The sequence below is a fragment of the Calliphora vicina genome, chromosome 5 (assembly GCF_958450345.1).
Source record: "Calliphora vicina chromosome 5, idCalVici1.1, whole genome shotgun sequence".
NCBI classification, from domain to species: domain Eukaryota; kingdom Metazoa; phylum Arthropoda; class Insecta; order Diptera; family Calliphoridae; genus Calliphora; species Calliphora vicina.
Window position 1 is genome coordinate 73,362,238 of NC_088784.1, and position 27,509 is coordinate 73,389,746.

The 27,509-nt window shown below is 30.4% G+C and overlaps 2 protein-coding genes across 2 annotated transcripts in view; one reads left to right on the forward strand and one right to left on the reverse strand.

Moving 5' to 3' along the window:
* The window catches only part of fdl (fused lobes), a 122,511-nt gene that overhangs the window by 68,870 nt on the left and 26,132 nt on the right, over positions 1-27,509 (reverse strand). The window lies entirely within an intron of this gene.
* s-cup (stanley-cup) lies at positions 265-19,008 on the forward strand. The gene is made up of 3 exons (XM_065512875.1): positions 265-914; positions 7,039-7,186; positions 17,419-19,008. Exons 1-3 carry the CDS (start codon positions 265-267, stop codon positions 19,006-19,008), a joined length of 2,388 nt encoding a protein of 795 aa, XP_065368947.1.

A 27,509-nucleotide genomic window follows, 5' to 3' on the forward strand; every position in this document is an offset into this window, starting at 1 on the left:
AACATCTCCCAAAACTATGCATTAAAAACATTTTTTTACAAGAAATTTAAAAAAAAACTACAAAGTCAGTTAACAAAATGAAACAATAAAAAATAAATAATAAACTACAAAATTATTTAAAACAGCAGCAACAACAAATCATATCAAATCTTTATAAGTGAGCGATAACAAACAAAACTTGATATTTTTTAACAAGGAAAAGGGAAAATTAATTAAAATAAATAAATAATAATAAAAAAGAAACTAAACGGAAACAGGCGTAAAATGTCACTTAAACGTTTTGCCATGTTGGCAGCCATATCGTATAATAATCAGCAAAATTACAATAATAACAACAATAGTAACACTAATTACAATAATAACAACAACAAGGTTAATAATAATAAAACACAAACAACATTTGGAACCACAGCTACGCCAGAGTCAACAACAAAAATAATAAATAGCAACAAATCGACATTGATACAATTGAAACAACAACAGCAGCAACAATCACAGCAAATATTTGCACCAACATCTTTAAGCAGCACAGCCACCACAATATTATCAGCAACATCAAATTCATCGCTATCCCCAACGAACACACTCACTAAAACTGATCACCAGCAACATAATGGAATCATCGAAAGTGTTGATAGCAGCAGTGATGTTGTGGAAGATGACTCTTCTAGTTATAGCAGTGAAAGTAGTGAATCTTTAGATCTTGATCAACACCCAGTGCCTGAGAGACAGCCATCAAACACTTACACCAGTACCACTTATTACGGCAGTGGTTTTGGTGTGTTTCACCAGCAAAATATACGCTCCAATGGCGGCGGCATTGCTCTGATAACTGGCAGTAGTGCCAGCAATGGCTTGGGTGGCGGATCTTACTCGAATGGCATTAATAATAATGTGAATTTACTGTTGGGAGGGTAAGTTTTGAGAGAAAAATCAAAGAGAAATTGATTTTTTAATTAAACAGTTTAAACTTTGTTAATTTAAAGTTCAGTGAACAAATGTGCTAAGTCCACTTTTTAGAAAAATTTAGATTTTAATACATATCTTTAGAATAAGTAAAAATATAGGCCTATAATCATAGTCAAACACTAAAGTCGGTTCTTTTTAAAAACAACTTTAAAATAAAATCCTGCTTTTTATTAATTTGCAACCATAGTCAAAATTAAAGTATGTTTTAAATTGAACCGACTTTAACTGGGTGCCACCGCAAATGTAGAAAATGTTTTCATACAATATACACCAAAAAGCAGACAAATGGCAACGCTGAACAGCTGACATTCAAAATTAAAAAAAAAATCCAAAAAACGTAAACCATAAAAGTAACCGGGACATCTAAAGAAAGAAAGTTTTTTGTTGTGGAAAAGTGGAAAATATAAGATTAATATCATAATTAAAGTCCACTCTTAAGTAAAGTCGGGTTTAATTCTCTTAAAATGTACTTTATATTTGACTATGATTATGGGCCATACAGTTTGGTTAAAAAACGTTTACAACTATTTAGTTTTTTCTCGTTGTTACATTCACCCCTATCGCGAATCAATATTTCACATGAAATATTTTCCCTTTTCCTTTTTTCGTTCATCAACTTTGTTCACGTGAAAAAATTCCCCTTGTTTTGAAATTTTTAGATGGAATTTTGTAAACAATAAACAGCTGTTACGAACAAAATCAACTATTGTGAATGTAAAGTTCATCGTGATATTGCCGATAGCAATTTTCCCTTCGAGGGAAATGAATATTTCATGGGAACAAAATTTCACATGTTATTGCCGATAGGGGTGATTGTGATATGGAAATTTTTGTAAAAATTACAAAAGTTATTGGATTTATGGATTAAAAATGCGGAATTTTATCAAATTTTTAGGTTTTATTTTGAAACATTTGTACAATATATTCAAAGTATTGGCCATTGATAGCTATGAGCTTTTCAAGGTATCTCAGCTTGAATTCGTATGGTATTTAATTTCCCTGCTTTTGGATGAATCCTGCTACCAAGCTCTTGTTGAGTATGACAATAATCTTCATGGAGTAACGTCTCCAGTACTTGGTCTTCAAACTTTTTTGGCTGGCCTGGGAGATTATTGTCTTCCGTGTCAAAATCACCACTTCTGAACCGCACAATCCATCTCTCGGACGTTGAAACCGTGGGAACACATTCACCATAAGCTTTGGTGAGCAATCGGTGTGCTTAAAGAAGTAAGGCAATAACGTCGCTTTGTTGGCACAAAATTCGACATTTTCGAAGCCAAAAAAAAATTGATTTTTATACTATAATGTTCAATAACTAAGTGAGCATAAATGACAGATATGTACCCTTCAAAATAACATATATAGTTATTAAAAGCAAAAACCGCATTCAAAAGATACGTCATCTATTGTAAATCTCGCATTTTTAAGTCATACACCAAATTAGTTAGCCATTAAGAACTACTACTAGGGAATTTTCAACACTCGAGCAACGTTATCAATTCGTGAATTTAACAAGGTGGCCGATTGGCACACTCTGCATAACAACTCACTATTTTATTCAATTTTTACTTAATAGAGGAAAAAAAGAACAAAAAGTTAGTGGGTGGGGATGAACTAGGGTTCCTACACGGGAAATTTGGAAATTTTCGAAATATTTGTCGGGAATTTTCGGGAATTTTTTTTTATAAGTTTTCTTCTAAAAGTTACAATATTCAGATTCGTTTCGAATTGAATTATTCTATTATACCCATAGAGTTTTTTCGGTTCTAGCAACAGATATTCAGTAGGCAAAGAAGCATTACGGTTTAAATAATCAAATTTTTTTCACTCAACTCAGCTACAGTAGAAAAATTCGGTTATTAAGAAAGAATCAAATTTAAAGGTTTTGATCTTAAATGAATTGTTAAGGTGCCTAACATTACAACTTTTAGGGATATTCATATTTACAGAAAATAATAAAAATAATAGTGATTTAATGATTACAATCTGATTTGAAAATTTTCTCTTTCGAAACTAACTATCCATGTTTTATAGATTTAATATAGTCGAAATTCTTAAGCTTTTTAATTAAACAAAGAATTTATTGATTTTTTAGTGATTAAAACTACGAGTGTGACAATACCAATTAAATGCCACTATTAAATTAGAAACAATTTTTAAGTGGACCAACATTATATAATTATAAGACAATTTATTCGAAAAAAAAATTCTGGATTTTGGTTTAATTTGGTATTGAAAAATTCCCGGAAATTCCCAGGAATGAAAACATTTTTTAATTTCCTCCCGGGAAAGGAAAAAGTCCAGGAAATTAGGAACCCTAGGATGAACTCATAACCTCTTTTTATATCCTTAGCCATGAGTGGCAAAGATAGATATAAGTTCGTCATTCCGTTTGTAATTTCTACATTTTTCATTTGCGAACCCACAAAGTATATATATTCTGGATCGTTATAGATAGCGAAGTAGATATAGCCATGTCCGTCTGTCTGTCTGTATGTTGAAATCAACTTTCCGTAGCCCCCAAATCGGGAATTCTTCCGGCTCGGTTGCTATATAAAATCGAAAAAATCGGCCCACAAATGGTTGAGATATGAGGAAAAACCGGGACAACATCGATTTTTGGCCTATTTTCGATCTATATCTGGATTACGAATTCATTAATATAGACAATATGGATATCTAATGATAGATATTTCAAAGTTCATTGCAACGATTATATTAGGCTATATATAATCATTCCATTGGACCTACAATGGGTCAAAATAGGGAAAAATATATATAGGGTATAAAAGAGTTTTTATACCCTTCACCTTCTAAAGTCTGTCATTCCGTTTGTAATTTCTACATTTTTCATTTCCGACCCTATAAAGTATATATATTCTGGATCCTTATAGATAGCGGAGTCGATTAAGACATGTCCATCTGTATGTTGAAATCAACTTTCCGAAGCCTCCAGATAACTTCCATACACGATTCATACATCAATATCTCCGGAATTCTTCCGGCTTAGTTGATATTTAAAATCGAGAAAATCAGTCCCCTAATGGCTGAGATATAAGGAAAAAACCAGGACAACCTCGATTTTTGGCCTATATCTGGATTACTAAGTCATTAATATAGACAATATGGATATCTAATGATACATGTTTCAAAGACCTTTGCAATGACGTATATAAGACCACAGTAAGTTGAACCTACAATGGGTCTAAATCGGAAAAAAAATTTTAACCCGAATTTTTTTTTCACCAAAAGTTTTTTTCGCTAATTAAAAAAAAAATTAATTGAAAAAACAAAAAAAAAAAATTTTAACTTTAAAAAAAAAAAAAAAATTAATTTAAATAAAAATTTAAAAAAAAACAATTCAAAAATTTTTTTTTTCCAAAAATGGAAAAAAAAAAATTTTTTGTTTACCTAAACATATTTAAAATTTTTATTTTGAAGTATAATTTGGTGAAGGGTATATAAGATTCGGCACAGCCGAATATAGCTCTCTTACTTGCTCTCTATCTATAAACTATTTTATAGTTTCTGTTTTACTAGTTCCGACTTTAGTTATGATTTCTGAATATGCCCCATTTTTTTTTAATAAAACAAAAAAATCTTAAAAATCGTTTTTTTTTTCAAAATATTCAGATCACATTCTCAAAATAAATTGTAGTATTCAATAGAATTTCAGATTCATTTGATCTAGAATTGTTTTAAATTTTTCTGACATTGGATTCAATGCAAAAATAAGTACGCACGCAGAATTACATTACATTCCATTTTTTTTTTAAATTTTCACTCATAGTGCAAAAAATGTTTAAAAATGGCGCAACTTCAACAGGTCATAAAAATTAAATTCTTGCTAACTTTTCAAAACCCTTTGGCAGTTCTGTTCACTTAATGGTCTACTTTAATTTTCCATTGGAATTGTTGAAGCTGGTTTTTATACCCTTAACCTTTGTGAGAAGGGTATATATAAGTTTCATTCCGTTTGTAATTTCCACAATACAAAAATTTCTGACCCTATAAAGTATATACATATATTCTGGATCCTTATAGATAGCAGAGTCGATTAAGCCATGTCCGTCTGTATGTTGAAATCAATTTTCTGAAGACCCCAGACATCTTCGGGATCCAAATCTTCATTAATTCTGTAAGACATGCATTCTAGAAGTTTCATATTTAAAATCAGCAAAATCGGTCCACAAATGGATGAGATATAAGAAAAAAACCAGGACAACCTCGACTTTTTACCTATATCTGGATTACTAAGTCATTAATATAGACAATATGGAGATCTAATGACAGATATTTCAAAGACCTTTACAACGACGTATATAAGACCATAGTAAGTTGGACCTACAATGGGTCAAAATCGGAAAAAATATTTTTTAATCCGAATTTTTTTTTCACAAAAAAAATTTAAAAAACAAAAAAATTTTTTAAATTTGAAAAAAAAAATTCAATTTAAAAAAAAAATTAAAATAACAATTCGAAAAAAAATTCCCAATAATTAAAAAAACAACTTTGGAAAAAAAAATAAATTTTGTTTACCTAAAAATATTTAAAATTTTTATTTTGAAGTATAATTTGGTGAAGGGTATATAAGATTCGGCAAAGCCGAATATACTAGATTTGAAAAATATTTAAAACAACGTTGTTTTTTTTTGCATTTCCAGTAAAATTTATGATAAGAGACTTATCACGTTTCCCACTAAGATAGCAATATGCAAAATTTATTAGTTTAGCTCTAGTTCATTTATTTATGTATAATAAATAATTTTAAAACTACTTTGACATAGTAATTTCAGAGGCTGGCTCTAGACTTAGCATACATTTTAATCAATGATTATTTTTTTGTTTAGAATCTAAACTTTATTTAATATAAATAGATGAAACTTGGCAGCGTATAAGTAATATTGATCAATCATGACAAGTATACGCAAATTTGATGTTAGGAAGTAAATTGGCTTAAAAGCTTAATTGATAGCAATGTAAAGTAGAAATATGGAAATTAATAATGACATATGATATCGGGCAAATGTCCAACTCTAGCATGTCCTCCCACGTTCGTTCTTTTCACAAAATTCGTAAACACATTTTGCAAAAACGCTTCTATTATTATCACTTCATTGCAGCGCGAAAATAGTCTAGTGGTGGTAAATTAGAAAAACGAAGTTAGACTTCTCTGCACTAATATATTGTTACGAAATTGTATTAGCAATTTGAATTTAAAGGTTTTTAACGGCTGCTTGCAACATTCGTCATGTTTATAAACATTTCAATCAGTAGAAAATTCTACTTAGCAACAATGTTGATAACACGCTGTTATTAACATTGTTTATAAGTATGGCAACATTTACTGTGAAACAGTTTTAAATGCGCTAGGTGATTGTTGTGGAAATAGAACATTCAAGTTATTCCGTTAGATTATTCAATAGACTTCTAGAAGATGGCGCTGAGTATATAACATAATGAAAATTCTAAAATCTATCCATCGATTAAAATTTAAAAGTTTCGGTTTATTGAAGATTGGGCTGAATAATAGATTCGGGTTTAAAAAATAAAAAGATTTAAGTCGAACTATAATGATTTTCTGGCATTTGCTCACTTTTGAGGCTGTGTGTATATGTAGAATACGTGATTTGAATGCTAAGAAAATCAAGAAAACCTGCATTCAACAATGCAATCACCGACTCTTTGGTAACTTGCATTTAAAGTTTACCTCCATACAATAGCATCAACATACAAACAAACAATCAATTACAACATATAGTTGATTCAGTCAGTATGAATACTTTACTTTAGTTTGTAATATAAAACAATATGCACCATAATTTTTAACTAATAGAAATATAAAATAAATAAAATTGTTGATTCAGTTGTAATCATATTTACAATGTCCTGTTTGTCCTTAGCTGTCACTCACTTTGGCAAACAGTCAGCCAGCCAGTCAGTCATTTATTTGATTTTCTTGTATTTTATTTAATACATATATTCCATTCTATTCCATTATACTCTATTATATTCTATTATATTCATTGCTTTTTTTTCTTTCTTTCTGTTTTTTTAAACTATTTTTAGTGCCATGTTAACATTGATTACCACCATATTGTGTGTTGTCTGTTACTGTTGTCATCGCAACATTAAAAAACGTACCGAAGCCGCATATCGACAGCAACGTCAGTGGTTGGAAAACGATCCAAATATGGAAATTTATAGTGTGGAACAAGTAAGTACTCGAATTGAAATATTTATTTAATTGTGCATGTGAGAAAGAGACACGAACATTATTGCAATTACAAAATATCTATTGAAATATTGAGTCATGTCTGGTTATGAAGGACTAAGAGTTGAACAGGCGAAATGTCCTTTTTGTCTGGCTGAAATTGATGGTTTTCAGATATTAAAAAAGACTTTAGTACACAAGGATTGCCATTTTCTTTGATTTTATAATGAAACAAGTAAGAGAGCTATATTCGGCTGTGCCGAATCGTCACCAAATTATACTTCAAAATATAACTTTTAAATATTTATTACTTTTAAACAAAATTTATTTTTTTTCCAAAGTTGTTTTTTTTTAATTTTTTGGAATTTTTATTTTAGAATTGTTATTTTAATTTTTTTTTTAAATTTAAAAATTTTTTTAAATTTTTTTCTTTAAATTTTTAAAAAAAAAATTTTGGTGAAAAAAAAAATTCGGGTTAAAAAATATTTTGACCCATTGTAGGTCCAACTTACTACGGTCTTATATATCGTTGCAAAGGTCTTTGAAATATCTATATTAGGTATCCATATTGTCTATATTAATGACTTAGTAATCCAGATGTAGGTCAAAAATCGAGGTTGTCCTGGTTTTTTCCTCATATCTCAGCCATTTGTGGACCAATTTTGCTGATTTTAAATAGGAAACTTCTCGAAAGCATGTATGACAGAATTATTGAAAATTTGGATCACGAAGATATCTGGGGTCTTCAGAAAATTGATTTCAACAGACTGACAGACAGACGGACATGGCTTAATCGACTCCGTTATATATAAGGATCCAGAATATATATATTTTATAGGGTCGGAAAATTATTTTGTGGAAATTACAAACGGAATGATAAACTTATATATACTCTTCTCACGAAGGTGAAGGGTATAAAAATTAATATACAACTTGGAATATAAATACATTAATAAATAACCAAAATCCAACGTTTTTTAATCTTACAATATTCGCAAAAAGTGAATAGTCTTATTTCTATTTCTATAAATATTTTCATTTGTCTGCCTCACGACATGTCTGCCTCACGACATGACTATAGTTTCAGTGTCGCGACACTGAAACTATAGTCTCCCACCAGCATGCTGGTCCTAAAAACCTTAATAATGCCGTTCTAATCCGTTCAACACATTGAGTTCAATAGGAAGAAAAGTGTTAATAAATTTGTCTTCTAAACTACTGTTCCGACTACAAAATGATGTACAAGCAAATCGCATAGGAGGACATATACTTTCAGTATATGAACACAATGTGAGATACAGGGTGTCAAACTTGACCACCTTTAGTTTGTAATGTTTTGTAGAGCTTGTATAGATATTGTTACGTTTTTACCTTTTAAAACCAGTGCTATATTTCCTTTAAATAAAATGTGTGTGAAGAAAAATTTTAATTTATTTAGCACAGACATAAACCACATATTTTAGCTCAGCCCATTTTGCAGTTAACAGAGCACTGTTAATCACTTAACAGTCATAATACTTGAATTATAATAAACAAATATCTGAAATAATATCAGAATAAGAAAAAAAATGGAAAAAATTAAAAAAAAACTATCCATCTGAAATAATAGATGGATACTTGAACCCATCGTAATATCAGCATTCCAATAAATTTGAGTTTTTTGAAAAAATAAATCTGGAGAGGATTTTTGGCCATGGAAATTAGGAATCCCAAAATTATTTCAGATATCCCACTACCACAGTTCCATTCAGTGACCCTAGGACTACCATTTCTATATAGTGTCATATCCGAGCCCTTTTCCTAATTTCCATAATGGCCAAAAATCCTTTCCAGATTTATTTTTTCACAAAACTCAAATTTATTGGAATGCTGATATTACGATGGGTTCAAATATCCATCTATTATTTCAGATGGATAGTTTTTTTTTAATTTTTTAAAAATTTTTTTTCTTATTCTGAAATTATTTCAGATATTGTAAATATCAATTTGTTTATTATAATTCAAGTATTATGACTGTTAAGTGATTAATGCTATGTTCACACTTGGGCTTTTAAACGCGTTTAAGCAAAATTTTGATTAAGTTAATCAAAGCCGTTCACATTACTTTTGAGATGATTAAGTTGACACTAAAATGATTAAGTTGACACTAAAATGATTAAGTTGACAAATAAAAAACAACAAAACAAATTTATATTTCTTTAAGGCATTAAATATGAAAATAAATACTTTATTAAAGATATCAGCAGATTATTTTAAACTTTTTAATTATGAAATTGTGAACATTGATGAATTATTTAAGGTTTTTTAAGGGAAAAAAAAACTTCTGTCAAAATTTATTTATCGGTACTACACTAAAAGGTGGCCGATGCTACATCATCATCAGTTTGAGGTATGTTCCGTTGATCATACGTGATTAATGAAGTGATTAAGATTTAATCATGTCAATTTGAAGTGATTAACAAATAATTTAAATGTATGGATAATCATCTCGATTTTGAAGTGATTAGAGCTTAATCACGTTTGAGATGATTAACTCTGCAAATGTGAACAGTGCTCTGTTAACTGCAAAATGGTCTGAGCAAAAATATGTGGTTTATGTCTGTGCTAAATAAATTTAAATTTATCTTCACACACATTTAAATAAACCAGATTTTTTTAATTGCAAATAAAAGCGATCAGTAGTTAAAAAATTGTAACAATTCTTTATTTATTTAAATTAACACAACAATTTAAATAGTCACTCTCTTTTAATACACACACTTTATAATATACAAGAATACACTGGTAATACAGTTGATGTTAAATCTAACAGTGCCTACGATATACTGATTGCAACTCGCTGTTACTATTTACATGCACAGTGCCATCTTCCAGAAGTTTCATGAATAATCTAACGGAAAAACTAGAATGTTATATTTCCACAATGATCACCTAGATATTTTATGAGCTTTAATATCGTTTGATATTGTTGATAAGTAGCACATTCTACTGATGGATATGTTTATAAACATGATGAATGTTGCTCGCAGCCGTTACAGACCGTTAAATTCAAATTGATAATGCAATTTTGTAACAATATTAAACGAATCTTGTATAGAAAATATGATAATAAAAAAAATCCTATTTATTTCACTAAGTTATGTCATATAGTTTAGAAGATATTTAAGTTTTAATTTGGAAATTTTCGATTTTTACCTTGACTTTATTTTGTTTCTAGCAAAATATCTTTCATAATAGTTGCCTGTGTAAATGAAAAATGCGTAAATTAAACTTAATTATACCCTTCACCTTCGTGAGAAGGGTATATATAAGTTTGTCATTCCGTTTGTAATTTCCACAATATAATTGTCCGACCCTATAAAGTATATATATTCTGGATCCTTATAGATAGCGGAGTCGATTAAGCCATGTCCGTCCGTCTGTCTGTCTGCCCGTATGTCTGTTGAAATCAATTTTCTGAAGACCCCAAATATCTATCTTCGGGATCCAAATCTTCAATAATTCTGTCAGACATGCTTTCGAGTTTCCTATTTAAAATCAGCCAAATCGGTCCACAAATGGCTGAGATATTAGGAAAAAACCAGGACAACCTCGATTTTTTACCTATATCTGGATTACGAAACCATTAATATAGACAATATGGATATCTAATGATAGATATTTCAAAGACCTTTGCAATGACGTATATAAGACCGTAGTAAGTTGGACCTACAATGGGTAAAAATCGAAAAAAATATTTTTTAAACAATTTTCTTAAAATTTAAAAAAAAAAATTAAATTTAAATAAATTTAAAATAACAATTCGAAAAAAATATTTTACAAAAAATTAAAAAAACAACTGGAAAAAAAATAAATTTTGTTTACCTAAAAATATTTAAAATTTGTATTTTGAAGTATAATTTGGTGAAGGGTATATAAGATTCGGCACAGCCGAATATATCACTATTACTTGTTTTTATTTAAATTTGTCTAAAAGATTTAAAAAAAATATTTCCATTTGTATTTCAGAAAATTCTAATAGCATACCCATGGAAATTTCTGAAATACCATTAGAAAATTCTGAAATACAATTGAAAATGATGTAGTTTTTCATTTCTTTTTAGAAATTATTCTGAAATACAATTAGAAAATTCTAAAATACAAATGGAAATTTCTGAAATACAATTAGAAACTTCTGAAATGCAATTGAAAATGATGTAGTTTTTAATTTTTTTAGAAATTATAATAAAAATATTTATTGGGCGAATTCTATTAACTTGCTAAAAACACACTTTTCATTATAACGGGTCTTTCATTAAGCGCTTTAAATTTAAATAAAACAAAGTGAGTATGAGATATCATCGAATTTTTTTATTCATTAGAAATTAAAATCTATGGCACTCGCGAATTCGCTGTGTGACACTCATCCGATATGTCCAATATCCCGTGACTCTGGCACATAAATCAGGCATTCATTGGATGCTCTTTTATCTCATGTGGATATGTACAGTCCCAAATTCGATAATTTTGTTTGTTGACGTAACCGTTCATTCAAAAAATGGGTCTCCCGTGAATGGGCGAAGCGCTCGGAACGTTGCCGGAACACAACATCCATTTTATCAATTGAACGTGTTATTGAACGCTTTATCCGTCCATGGTGATTTAGCAAAAAAAACTGAATAAATGAGAGCCAATTCGAAAGATGTAGCTTCAACAATATGACCGCTATCAAAGTTCGGAAGACCCTTACATAAAAAATCTAAATATAAATATTTGCAAATACTGCCTAAAATTATGCTGCACAAGTTATTTATGCTCTCAGCTTAACAAATACATTTAACACTGTTGTTTTATTGTTGTTGTTATTGTCTACATGTTTAACCCCAATTTAACGCTTCACTCGTCTAATTGCATACAAGTTGGAAAATGCGAAGTGAAAATGAAAACGTAAATGCGAATGAGTCTGTCAACAACAATTACATATTTATTTTACACTTGATTTTCCTGCTACAGGAAGTTTTTGAGTGTCTTTTCAGTTCCTTCCGTTTATATTTAAAACATTGCGTTGACAAACAAACAAACAAAAATACAAACTCCTCCACTTGTTTCGTTTGTTGATTTATTTTGTTTTTTTATTTTTATTGCATGCGCGAGTGGGTAAATTGTGTAAGCGAATAATTCGTCTTAATGTCACATTTATTATGATTATGAAAATATTATCAACAAAAAACAAAATAAAAATAAATGTTAGTAGGTACTGTTGCGAAATCACAGACGACGTTAAATTTGTTAGGCAATAAGTGGAGTGGAGTAACCTAACCCACTTCATGTTTTCACTCCTCCTTGTTTATTTAGTAAAAGTGAGTGTTGTACACCAATTTTCACAACATATTTCGTTTTAGCACTTGTTGACACTTGAAAGAGGTCATAAAACTTTATTATAGATGTCACAGATTGTAGAGTGAAAGTAATTGGTGCAGAGATGGAGGTTGAGACAGTTCACAAGGGTTTAGTTTAATAAATTAATTAACTGCTGCTGTATTTAAATGGTTTCACGCAAAGTGTTGTAAAGATATTGTAGGACTTAACTAATACTTAACTTATACTTTAGATTACTTACACAGAAGGGGATCTCACATTTTTCTTAATAATTTCTTGGTTACGAAACGTTTTATTTTGGAAATAATTCGAAATTTCAAAAAAATTTAAAAAAATATTTTTCGATAAATAATTAATGCTAAATGAGGTTTAAAAATTAAAATTTTAACAGTTTAATGGCAACAAAAATTAGTTTATCCCGAAATCCGCAAATTTTAAATCACAGTTACGGCAAAACTTTGGGAGGTATTTACATAATTTTTTAATATTTTTATTCCCTCATATATCCTCAATAAATTCCTAGGAGATATTCTAAAAATTCGAAAATTTGATTAACAAAATTTAAAATGGTTTCAAATTACGAATATATTTAAAGCAAAAATATGCTTATATTTTTATATTTCTCAAAATATTTTAATTTATTTCCTACATTTCTTATTTAAGTAGCCTGAGACACGATAATGGCAAACAGAATTTGTAATAATTTCAAAATTTTGTAACCAATTTTTGTCATTTATTATCACTATACGTACACAACTCGATTCTTTTACATTAAAATGCAAAAATAATTATTTAATTTCAAGATTTTTCTAAAAACTGAAAAAATGCATTTTCCCCTTGCACAGTGGTTAAGAAATTTTTTTTAAATAATTCGGTATCTCGAAAACTTTTTCACAAACATTTCCTCCTTTGAAAAATCTTAAAGTTTTTTTCACATATTGCGTGCAAAATGTGTTATACAAACCTTACAAATAAGTCAGTATAGTTTTGATGTAACTTTTTATAAGGACGAGATTACTGTTATGAAGTTGTTGTTGTTTTATTCAGAATTTTATAGCAAACCTAGCAGCTATTCAAAAACTAAAAAACGTCGACCCATCGTAGGCCCTCCATATATAAAAAACCAAAAAAATATCGAGCAAAATTAAAAAAAACAACTAAGAGAGCTATATTTTTAAATTTTTTTTTAACTTTTAAAATTTTTTTTTTTACTTTAAAACAAGTAAGAGATCTCTATTCGGCTGTGCCGAATTTTATATACCCTTCACCAAAATATACTTTAAAATAAAAATTTTAAATATTTTTAGGTAAACAAAATTTAATTTTTTTTCCAGTTGTTTTTTCGAAATTGTTTTTTAAAATTTTTTTTTAATTTTTATTTTTAAATTTAAAATTTTTTTTTTAAATTTAATAATTTTTTTTTTAATTTAAAAAAAAATTTTTTTTTAGTTTTTAATTTTTTTTTTTAATATTTAGTGAAAAAAAATGTGAAAAAAAAATTCGGGTTAAAAAATATGTTTTCCGATTTTGACCCATTGTAGGTCCAACTTACTATGGTCTTATATACGTCGTTGCACAGGTCTTTGAAATATCTATCATTAGATATCCATATTGTCTATATTAATGATTTAGTAATCCAGATATGGGTCAAAAATAGGTCAAAAATCGAGGTTGTCCTGGTTTTTTCCTTATATCTCAACCATTTGTGGACCAATTTTCTCGATTTTAAATAGCAACCGAGCCGGAAGAATTTCGGAGATATTGATGTATCATTCGTGTATGTAAGTTATTTGGGGGCTTCAGAAAGTTGATTTCAACACACAGACGGACATGGCTATATCGACTCCGCTATCTATAACGATTCAGAATATATATACTTTGTGGGGTAGCAAATGAAAAATGTAGAAATTACAAACGGAATGACAAACTTATATATACCCTGCCACTCATGGTGAAGGGTATAAAAAAAAAAAATTTGGAAAAATAATTTATGACAAAAAAATTGTTGATGAAAAAAAAAATCGTGTTAAAAAATATTTTTCCCGATCCATTACATCGATGTAGGCCTTATATACATCGATGTAATGGATTTTGATATATCTATATATAGTAATCCAGATATAGAACAAAAATAGGGCAAAAATCGAGGTTGTCCCGGTTTTTTCCTTATATCTCAGCCATTTATGGGCAGATTTTGTCGATTTTAAATAGCAACCGAGCCGAAAGAATTCCCGACATATTGATGTATGAATCATGTATTTAAGTTATTTGGGGGCTACGGAAAGATTTCAACATACAGACGGACTGACGGACATGGCTATATCGACTTTGTGGGGTCGCAAATGAAAAATGTAGAAATTACAAACGGAATGACAAACTTATATGTATATACCCTTGCCACTCATGGCGAAGGGTATACAAATAAGTAAAAGAGCTATATTCGGCTGTAACGAAGGGTATCACCTAATTATACTTTGAAATAAAAATGTTAAATGTTTTTAGGTAAACGAAATTTAAAAAAAAAAATATTTTTTAAATTAAAAAAAAAAATTATTTATTAATGAAACAATTTTAAGGCAAATTTTTTTTTATATGCAATTCCATATTTTTCCAAATTTGTCACCTGAATTTCATCCTAAAAGTGAATGTTTTCAAAATTTACTTTTTTAAAAACAGTTTTTCTCAAATTCCAAAATAGATAGCGGAGTCGATTAAGCCATGTCCGTCTGTCTGTCTGTTGAAATCCGAAGCCCCCAAATAACTTACATACACGATTCATACATCAATATCTCTTCCGGCTCGGTTACTATTTAAAATCGAGAAAATCGGTCCACAAATGGCTGAGATTTAAGGAAAAAACCAGGACAACCTCGATTTATGTCCCATTTTTTAATTATATTTGGATTACTAAATCATTAATATAGACAATATGGATATCTAATGATATATATTTCAAAGACCTTTGCAACGACGTATATAAGACCATAGTATGTTGCACCTACAATTCGTCAAAATCGGAAAAAATATTTTTTAACCCGAATTTTTTTTTAGCAAAAGTTTTTTTTTTCGCTAAATAAAAAAAATTAAATTTAAAAAATTTTAAAAAATGCAATTCGAAATTTTTTTTTTCCAAAAAATTAAAAAAATATCTAAAAATATTTAAAATTTTTATTTTGAAGTATAATTTGTTGAAGGGTATAAAGATTCGGCACAGCACAGAATTTAGATCTCTTACTTGTTTTTCAATATTATTATAAAAAAAAAATTCTGAAATATTTTTTATAGTTTATATTTCTGAAATTATTTCGGATACATATTTCAGACGTATTTTTAGTATTAAAATTCAAGTATCAAGACTGTTAAGTGATTAACAGTGCTCTGATGTCTGTAAAATGAGCAATATTATAAAATGTGGTTTTTGTCTGTGCTAGTTAGGGATGCGGATTTCCCGAATCCCGGGATTTGTGAAAAAGAATCCCGGGATTTTTCAGGATTAACAAATCCCGAAATATTATGAGATTTTTGATATTTTAGGAAGATTTTTGAAGCACCCAAAATACTTAGAAAGCTAAATTTCAGCATATTTTTTATAATACTAATCAAATCCAAACGCAGCCAGATTTTTTCATTTGAATCAGAGAGCAGCACGTCTCCCTTGCATTAACAGGCTTTTACACAATTTACACTTTTACGAAATTTATGTTCAAGTTATTTTCTGAAGGGGCCTAGGGGCAAATGTAGCCCGATTTCCGCAGTACTTTACAGTATAATTTCAGAGTACTTACAACTTATTTTGTGCAAAATTTTATAAGGATTGCCGCATAATCAAGATATTTATGACTGCTCAAACAGTACTCCGGGGGACAATTGTATGGAGCTAGGGGAAATCATGGTCCATTTTTACTTAAATAAATTAATGAAATAATAGTTTTTATTGTTGAATTTGATGTTTTTGACGTTTAAGTAAAATCCCGAAGTCCCGAATAATCAAGGAATCCCGAAAAATCCCGGGATCCCGGGATTTACATTTCTAAAATCCCAAATCCCGGGATTTTTAAAACCCAGTCCCGTTTGGCATCCCTAGTGCTTGTTAAATACGAATTTATCTTCACACACCCTTGCCACTCATGGTGAATAAATAACTAAACCTAAATATCTCTTGAACTAAAAAAGATCTTCTAGATCTTGAGAGATCGGTAGATCTTCTCAAGGTCAATTTATTATTTTAAGCTCATTCAGATTATAAATGGATATTTGGTGATTTTTTAAAAAACTATTAGTCGCAAATTCACCAAATTTAAGGGAAAGGATGCTGAACAACTTTAAATCAACTCGAAAACATCTCAGCTTCAACCTTGTGAAATTACATTACAATATCTCCAATAGTTCCCGAGATACTGAATTATTTCCCCCAAAAAATAGTTTCTAAACCACTGTGCCTTGTAAATACAGCTGCAAACTTCAGAACCATCCTAATATTTTACAGAATGAGTTTCTAAAATCAAGAGACCGAGAAAACGGCCTGTACCTTGAACCTTTTTTTGCCCAAACAATCTTGGAGCACTCTATTCTACAAGTTACAATGTCTACAATGATTTGCATGTGGTCGACTTTAGCTTATGTCCTCCTCGACGATTCGTTGATACAGTATTTTGCAATAGGGCTATTATTTTAGAAAATATTGATTTATTACGTTTGTTTTTATCGACCCAACTATGTGCTCTTAGGTCTCATTGTCCGGTATCAACAACATTTCCATGCTCCATTTCCAAGCAATTTTATTGTAGAAGTTATAAAACAGTTATTTAATAAAAACATTTATATTTTTGGATTTCGTTAATTTTCATTAATCAATGCTTTTTTCCGTCTTTCCTCAGTGTTACGAAACATCCGGCCTCTTTGTGGGCGATTCAATGGATGGTTTGGCCACAATACCAGCTCTTCACCATGAACCGCCGCCCTCTTACGATGCGGTAGTCGCAATGCAAGAGCAACAACAATTATTGATACAACAACATCAACAGCAATTAATGATGCAGCAACAATTGTTGCAACAACAATTGCCCACAAATAATTCACCACCTCCTGGCTACCGATCATCATTGGATGTTAGTGCCATCATGCAAGGCAGAGGCAATGCCTTGGGCGGAGTCTTAGGCATGGCAGGAGGATCTATTATAAGTGGCATGGAAATAAATTCGTTGGCTTCATCAGATGCTAATATAAGAGCAGCCAACAGTCATTCCCCCATAGATCCTCTGCTAAATTACAATGATGTCAATGGCAATGTGGCGGCAGCCTTAACTGTAGCAACTACAACACCTACAAGTAATCGTGCAACTGTTAGTTATTTGCGCAACAAACAGCAGCAACAGCAACAACGAAATGTAGCCCCCAACCAATTGAGTCAATTGAATATGAAAAAGGTTTTGCAGGCCCAATCCTGCTGTTCTCTACAACGAGCCGAAGTGGAAAATATGTGGAATGCAGCCGCCGCGGCTTTGGCAGCCAGATCGGCTCATCTACCCAGCGATTCCAGGGCTTCAACGACGGCCTCTTCAAGTTCTCCCACATTGGCCATCAACACACGCAAACTGTCGCAGGGTTATAACACCTCGAAAACGAATACACCCGAAACCTTTGGCAGTCGTTACTTGAAACAGAACTACTATCGACGTGGTTGTCCTCTGTGTGGTAAATTCCGTTACGACAATGATTCCACGCTCTCCATATCTATGGAAAGCAATTTGGATACATTAGCAGCTGCCTTAGCCGAAGAACAGCCAAGCAATGGCGAGGAAAGAGATCAGGAGGCAACACAAAATAATTTAAATAATAATAATAACATAGCGAGTACTTTAGATGATAGACACCATAATGAGAATAATGAGTATGATGAGGCTGAGAACAATGAAGAGCAGGAGGAGGAGGATGGGGATGATGAAGTGGATGACAATGATAATGATGTAGAGCAGCAGTGTTCTTGTTTAAACTCCAAAAGAAAAAGCGAAATAAGATTTAAACAACAAAATCGTTATCAAAAAGTAACCACACAAGCGGATAACACTGAAACACAAGAGCATCAGCACGTTGAAAGCAACATTATTAAACAAGCAGCAGCTATTCCAACTCCTACAACAACAGATGCTAATGACAACTGTGCAATAGCAACTGAAAGACAATCAGCAGCCTCTAATAATAACAATAATAATCATAATGACAACACTACCATGGATGACTCCCTGAACATGCCATCCACTTCTGCAGCCGCATCCACAACGACACAGCGCACACTTGATCCTCCTACCACCACTTCGTCAGCGGCTTCAACACCCTCGGTAACCATAAATCTGGATTGCATCAATGAGAATGGCATCATTAGTTTGGATATGAGTAAAATTATTGATAAAACTGGTCTACCCACCTACGATGCAGCCTTAAAATTAGAATCCAGTGGTTACGTTTGATAATTTTGAATTTTTTATTTAATTTCAAACATTTTACGTATTTTAATTTGTTTTGTTTGCTTTTTGTTCAATAAACACAAAAGTGCTTTATAGTGTATATGGGGAGGAGGTATTTTAAATAAACAAATTAACAATAATAAATTATTAAAAATAAAATAAAATATTCTGGTATGTGATGAAAATAGATTTGGAAAACAAAGCGAAAAAGGAAAAATGCATCACATCTTCTGATCTTCTCGTTTTGAAATCGTTCGATTTTCATCATATACCTGAATGACTAGTTTGGTTTTTCAGTCAGCTGTCAGGTAAATTCTCAGCGAGTTGTTAGGTATTCCCTAATTAATTTGCCACGTAAAAAACACAAGGTAGACATGTTGTATATCAATGGATAGAAGATTTTGTCTACTTTCCAATAATGTATATAACTTTTGACAATTAACAAATTCATAGAATACTTTTTTGAAAAATATGACAAAAAAATGATTTTTAATGAGTTTTGGCATAGATACAAATCTTTCAAATAGAAATAAAATTTTTATTTATGAATATTTTGTAATGAAATTTTACACTTATATATATTTTTTTATTGAAAATGGAAAAATGAAGACAAATTTTGAAATTTGTAATCAGGAATCCCGCAATTCCCAAAAAAGTATTGAAAAATTCCAAAAATGGGATTTTTTCGTTTTTTGGCTATAATATCTATACTACGGGCGGGGTTATCGGAACCCTTTACAAAATAATTAAGAACATACAGTATTGGCCATAACTAAAGCACCCCCTCAATGAATTTTTTCAAATCATAATTTTTTTGATAAAAACGGCTTTTTTGGGATGTATTTTGTATATATTTTTTTAACTAATGTTAATGTTCATTTAGTAAAAGATAATTTTATTAAAAATTAATTTAAAATGATAAATCATATAAAAACTCAAAACGCAACGGACAAAACAAAAGCACCCTCTTATAAGATGTTTAAAAATTTGACTCGGTACTGCATATTTGCAATGTGAATTATCGGGAATCACAATGAATGGACTTAAAAATTCCAAAAGATAAAAATATAGAAAGACGTAGTGTGCAAAATTTAAGTTTTATACAGTTTATTGTGAAAAAAAACAATGACAAGGAACAAGTACAGGTAGGCCTCCATTTACGCGGTTTGTTGGGACCAAAAAAATAGCGTGTAAATCAAATTCGCGTAAAACGAGGTTCTAATTTAGAACGAAATGCTTTTGTGGGGCCAATAATTTTTTATTTTGCGTAAAACAATACATCAGTCACATAACAAAAAAGAAATTGGGACCTAAAAATCGCGTAAAAAAACTCAACTAAAAAAATTATTTCTTATCAAAAATTAAGGAAAAAATGTCAATTAAAAAAACAAAATATTCTAATACATAAAAGAGATTAAAACATAACAAAAAATTCATAAAAATTACGAAGTTTTCAAAAAAGATACAGTGGCTCACAGCTTATTTCGTGCATATCTGACATATTAAAAAAGAACACAGACAAATATTTGAATATATGGTATTATTTATTGTATTAACAAAAAAAATTAAAAACAATTCATTTATTAAAAATATTTAACATAAAAACGAAATTTCAACAAAAATAACCTCACAGCTTATTTCGTGCACATATAAAATTACAAAATTAATTTATTACAAACAATAAATTAAAACAATTTTATTCATATTTTAAAGAAAACTAATATTTTGAGGGATATCCCTTTTGTTTTAAAACTGATTTAAGTCTAGATTGCATAGAGTTAACCAGTTTTTTCAAAATTCAGTTCGCGTTATATCGAATTCGCGTAAATAAAGTACCGCGTAAATGGAGGCTTACCTGTACTCCAGTAAATTTAAAATTAAAGTTATTGAAGACTGGTAGACGGGCTTATCACTACATGAATTTAGTAAAAAATATTCAATTAACAGATCAGTTATTTCCAGGCTCGTTTCAAAATTTTTTAAGACTGGTCGAAAATTTCCGGTGCTTCTGGAGGTCGTTCGCGAAAAAAACACGATATTATGATTCCTTGATCAAAAGAGCAATACATAAAGATCCTACAGCATCAGCTATTCAAGTACGAACAAGTTTAAAATTATGCGTTAGCGAAAGAACAATCCGTAGAAGAGTAGTAGAAGCCCGATTATTCAGCTGACGACCAGCAAATAAAACATTTCTATCAGCTAAGAACAAGAAAGCTAGACTGAAATTTGTCAAAGCCCACATCGACTGGAGTGTCCAAAAATTAAAGACAGTACTGTTCCCTGACGAATCCAAATACAACTTAAAAAGTTCCGCTGGAATAAGGCGTATACACAGACCAAAAGGAGGAAGACTGAATCCTAAGTATTGCAAAGGAACAATAAAACATGGAGGAGGCAATGTAATGGTCTGGGGTTGCTTTTCTGGTCAAGGATTTGGTCCAAATCATAAAATTTATGGGATTATGGATCGCTTCATGTACCGTGATGTATTGAAAGATGTAATGTTTCCTTATGCCAGTGAAGAGATGCCACTTATAGGGAGCTTCCAACAGGATAACGATCCTAAGCACACCTCCAAAGTTTGTAAGACTTGGCTTCAGAGCAATAAGATTCAAGTTCTTCATCAGCCTAGTCAATCTCCCGATCTCAATCCTATTGAGAACTTGTGGCACATGGTTAATATGAAAATAAATCGTGAAAATTGTTGAAATAAGGATCGGAAATTTTCACGATTTATTTCATGCCGTTAAAATAGCCTGGGAAGGAATATCGAAAAACGCCATAAAAACATATTATCTTCTATGCCAAGAGATGTTCTTGTGCCATCCAAACCAAAGGATTTGCAACAAAAAATTAATTAAAATTTTGTTCATAGTATATCCTTGAAGGGGTGCTTTAGTTTTGTCCGTTTCATTTTCTACCTTAAAATATTTTTTGATTTTAAGTTACCTCTTATAGAAAGGTTAACTTTGAAAGTATTTGTTTATCAATACTAAACATATTAACAAATGAAAATAATACAAATAGATATTTAATACTTTGATTTTATACAAAAAAATACCATATGAAAAAAAATAATTGAGGGGGTACTTTAGTTATGGCCAATACTGTATGTACGGATCTTAAAGCAGAACATAGGTTAGAATACAAGGTGTCAAAGTCGACCACCTCTGATTAGGAAAACTTTGACAAATATAAACAGATTTAAACGAAAGAAACTTTGCGACTTTTTGAATTTAACTGTAAGGTCATTTACCTGAAAGGTCATGTTCCTGACAACAGCCATTTGTCAGTTGACTCCAGTCAAAACTTGATCAAGCTACGTAAATTAGTTTGTGATTGACAGCCATTGCTATATTCGGCTATGCCGAATCTTAGATACCCTTCACCAAATTAAACTTAAAAATATTTTTTTTTAAATATTTTTAGGTAAACAAAATTAAATTTTTTTTTTCGAAATTTTTTTATAAAAAAGTTTTTTTTTAATTTTTTTCTTTTCGAAATTGTTTTTTAAAAAAGTTTTTTCCAATTTATTTTTTTTTTTTAATTTTTAAAAAAAATGTTGATGAAAAAAAATTCTGGTTAAAATATATTTTTCCCGATTTTGACCCATTGTAGATCCAACTTAAAAAATAGGCCAAAAATAGAGGTGGGCTTGTTTTTTCGATTTTAAATAGCAACCGAGCCGGAAGAATTCCCGATATATTGATGTATGAATCATGTATGTAAGTTATTTGGGGGCTACGGAAAGTTGATTTCAACATAGAAACGGACATGGCTATATCGACTTCGCTATCTATAACGATCCAGAATATATATACTTTGTGGGTTCGCAACTGAAAAATGTAGAAATTACAAACGGAATGACAAACTTATAAATACCCTTGCCACTCATGGCGAAGGGTATAAAAAAGTGGTTTACTGAATTTCATTGTGGCCATACAAGCACGGAGCTCTGTACATTTTGTCCAACGTTTCTCAAAATAGATATTTTCTATGAGATGATTTCATCGTTGGAGTCAAAAATCTTTCCGACGAGACATTTCTTCAGGTTTTGAAACAAGAAATAGTCATTCGGCGCTAAATCCAGAGAATAAGGCGGAAGAGGAAGCATTTCGTGGCCCAATTCATGGATTTTTGCCATGGAAACTGCACATGTGGAAACTGCAAACACGGCAGCCATCTAGCTAAAAACTTTCTCATACCCAAGTGATCATTCAAAATTGAAAGCACTTGAGCCATTTGAGATACCTATGGCTTCCACAAACTCTCGCACTTTTCAATCTCCGATCGGCCAACACCATATAGAGATTTAGTTCAATTGTTTCGGGTGCAGATACCTCAAATGGGCGTCCAAACCGAAATTCTGTAAACCACTATTTTACCATTGAAAATTATGGTGCAGAGTATTTATCAAGCTTAGCCTTTATATGAGTGATGTTTTTTTCCGCAAAAAATAATGCTTAATGATCAGACGAAATTCACTTTTTGCAACATCTCCTTAAGACACGATGTAGTGTACTATCAATGGCTGTCAAACACAAACAAAATGACGCAGCTTAAATTTTGACAGATGCGCCTGTTGACAGGAGCCACTTTTTTGAGCATTGCTGGCCGTATGTCACGAATAACATGAACAATGTTGGCTTTTAAGGTATCAATTGTCACTAGTTTATCAGCATAAACCAGTGACTTCAGATCGAGAGGTAACTTGATTCTAGAAATCAAGTTATCGCCAAATTGGTCCATAATTGGTCCCACTTCCGAAAATCACTCACGAAATGAAATTATTGAAATTTTAAAATGTCGGGCTTGACCCATGATGATTAGATTAGAGTTGATAATATTTTTTCACTAAATGCTTCCGAATTGGAAATTTACTTATTTTTCCCATATTTGGAAGTAAGAATTAATACGAATATCATCCAACAACATATTTTGTTCAGTCATCTTACCTCTAAAACAGCTGTGAATGTTTTAGTTATTTTGATTTCTTTCTTACCTGAAAATAAAATAAAAATCAATATGTTAAAAATATGTTCCAGATTAAAAGCTTATTAACAAATTTATTAACGTGTTAAAATTTTTGGAGATTGAGCCATATATTAAATTTTTATATATTTGGCCGAGCTACTTTTCTCATTTAAACGGCCATTTACAAAGTTGTTGAATTAGAATAATCACAGGTCATGATTCTTTTCTCGATTTAAAAACAAATTATTGGTGTCAAATATGTTAGATGAAGGTAGTCATGGTTTTTTGGTTATAACTCAGCCATTTGTGAGTCAATTTTCTCGATTTTAGATAGCAGCAGAACCAGGCCTATAACCGATATATTGATGTTCAATCATGTTTTGTATGTTATTAGGAGGCTTCGAAAAGTTTGATTTCAACAGACAGTCGAAGTTAAATTTCGAAATTTAAAATCCTAGACAGAAACCATTTAAGTTAACAGAGTTCTGTTAAATAACTAACATAGCACTGTTAAAGATTGTAAATCAAGGTAAGTGTATTACAAATGGAATAATAACCACACAGTTGCACAAAATTGACCACTAACAATAAAAACGGCAAAAACCAAGTCAAATCATAAATGTCATACACATTTTTATTTTTATACCCTTCACCTTCGTAAGAAGGCTATATATAAGTTTGTCATTCCGTTTGTAATTTCCACAATATAATTTTCCGACCCTATAAAGTATATATATTCTGGATCCTTATAAATAGCGGAATCGATTAAGCCATGTCCGTCTGCCTATCTGTTGAAATCAATTTTCTGAAGACCCCAGATATCTTTGAGATCCAAATCTTCAATAATTCTGTCAGACATCAAAATCGGTCCACAAATGTGTGAGATATGAGAAAAGTTGGACCTAGAATGGGTCAAAATCGGAAAAAATATTTTTTAAAACGAATTTTTTTTTTGCACCAAAAGAAAAAAATTTTAAAATTTTTTTAAATTTAAAAAAATTATTTTAAAATTTAAAAAAAAATTAAATTAATTCGAAAAAAAAAATTTTACAAAAAATTAAAAAAACTTTGGAAAAAAAAACTTTTGTATATCTAAAAATATTTAAAATTTGTATTTTGAAGACGACCAAAGGGAAAAAGATTAGATCCAAAGTACACAAATAAGACTGTAATGTTTGGCGGTGGCAATATTATGGTATGGGGATGTTTTTCAGGGCAAGGTATGGGCTCAATTCATATTATAAAAGATACCATGACAGGTATAGGATACAGAACCATATTAAACGATGTTATGTATCCATAAGCTGAGGAAAATATGCCCCTAGTTTGGAGATTCCAACACGACAACGACCCGAAACACACCTCTAGGGTTGTAACCGAGTGGTTACAAACCAACGAGGTACATGTTTTGAAGTGGCCTGCCCAAACGCCAGATCTCAATCCCATAGAAAATCTATGGGAAATTGTAGATCGTAAAATAAGGACCCAAAATTACACCAGGAAGGAAGATTTATCGGAGGCGGTTATAAAGGAGACCATTGACTCTTTAATTGGTTCAATGCATCGTCGATGTGTAGCAGTTATAAAAAATAAGGGATATCCAACAAAATATTGAGTTATTGCAAAATTTAGAGCATATTTGTTAAAATAATACCTAAGTTTCCATTGTTTTGTCAATGCCGTAATAAAGAAATCTTTTAATTTTGTTTTCTCATTTTTAGAATTTAATTAATTATGTCCGTTGTTTTTTGTTAAATTAAGTTAAGTTAATAAAAGTATACAAATTAAATACTACAAAAATTTTAAAATTTTTTAAAAAAATATTTCAGATTTAAAGCCACTAATGAAATATTTGGAAAAGTTTCCATTGTTTTGTCAACCACTGTATATAAGATTGTCATTCCGTTTGTAATTTCCACAATATAATTTTCCGACCTATAAAGTATATATATTCTGGATCTTTATAGATAGCGGTGTCGATTAAGCCATGTCCGTCTGTCTATCTGTTGAAATCAATTTTCTGAAGACCCCAGATATCTTTGGGATCGAAATCTTCAATAATTCTGTCAGACATGCTTTCGAGAAGTTTCCTATTTAAAATCAGCAAAATCGGTCCACAAATGACTGAGATATGAGGAAAAACCAGGACAACCTCAATTTTTTACCTATATCTGGATTACTAAGTCATTAATATAGACAATATGGATATCTAATGATAGATATTTGAAAGACCTTTGCAACGACGTATATAAAACCATAGTAAGTTGGACCTACAATGGGTCAAAATCGGAAGAAAAACAATTATACCGAATTTTTTTTTTGCACCAAAAGAAAAAATTTTTAAAAATTTTTTTAAAATTTAAAAAAAAAAATTTTAAATTAAAAAAAAAAATTAAAATAATTCGAAAAAAAAAATTTACAGAAAATTAAAAAACAACTTTGGAAAGAAAATAAATTTTGTTTACCTAAAAATATTTAAAATTTGTATTTTGAAGTATAATTTATTGAAGGGTATATAAGATTCGGCACAGCCGAATTAGCTCTCTTACTTGTTTTTTTTAATTTTTAAAATTTACTTTTTTTGACAAATGAATTTGAATTCCAACGAAAAGGGAGAATATGGACGGGTGGAACTTGCTGGAATTTAGATATGTTGTCTAGCTATGATAATCAGGAATCATAATATATAACAAAGAGAGTTTTGATACGAATTTTTAAACTTTTCCGAAATTCCAAATATAGATTTATTGGGATGATGGAAGAAGATGGGCGGATGGAACTTGCTGGAATTTGTAAATAAGAAGTCTCACTATGATAATCATCGCTAATAAAGCGTGTTTTGATAAGAATTTTTTAATTTTTACGAAAATCAAAATCAAATATTCTAGGAAACCCGGAGAAGATGGGCAGATGTAACTTGATGCAATTTATAGATATGGTTTTTTGCTATGAAATTTATCAAAATATTCTCTGTTGATCAGAAATTTGTTTGACTAGTTGAATTTAAATTAGTTTCACTTTCAACTATTAAATTTTCAATATTAAACAAAGACATTGAATTATTTAATTTAGACTAAGCGGGGATTTTGTCACCACACATGCAACATACAATACCTACTGCTATGTATACTTGCATAATAAGTCCATTCGTTGTTGCCTTCAACACAATTTCATTGTAAAGTAGTCATTTGACACTATCGAATATTGATTTTATTTTAAATCTTGATGGACTAGAATAAAAGAAAAACCGCAACTGTCTTCTTGTTTAAATGCATTGTTTAAATTACACAAATTTATACATTACTACTAAATGCGGCAGATTGATTCCTCGAGCGAAATTTAAATGTGTTAATTTGTGAAGCAATTTCATAAGTTTATAAAGTGTTTACAGTTGAGTAACACAGTGCAACACAAAAAAATATAACCATATACGGACACCACTATGTAATAAAAGACCAAAAAAAAGAACCGTGTCTCCCAGTATTGCCCAAAGTCATGCACTTTTTTTATGGGCCCTCAAAGATTCG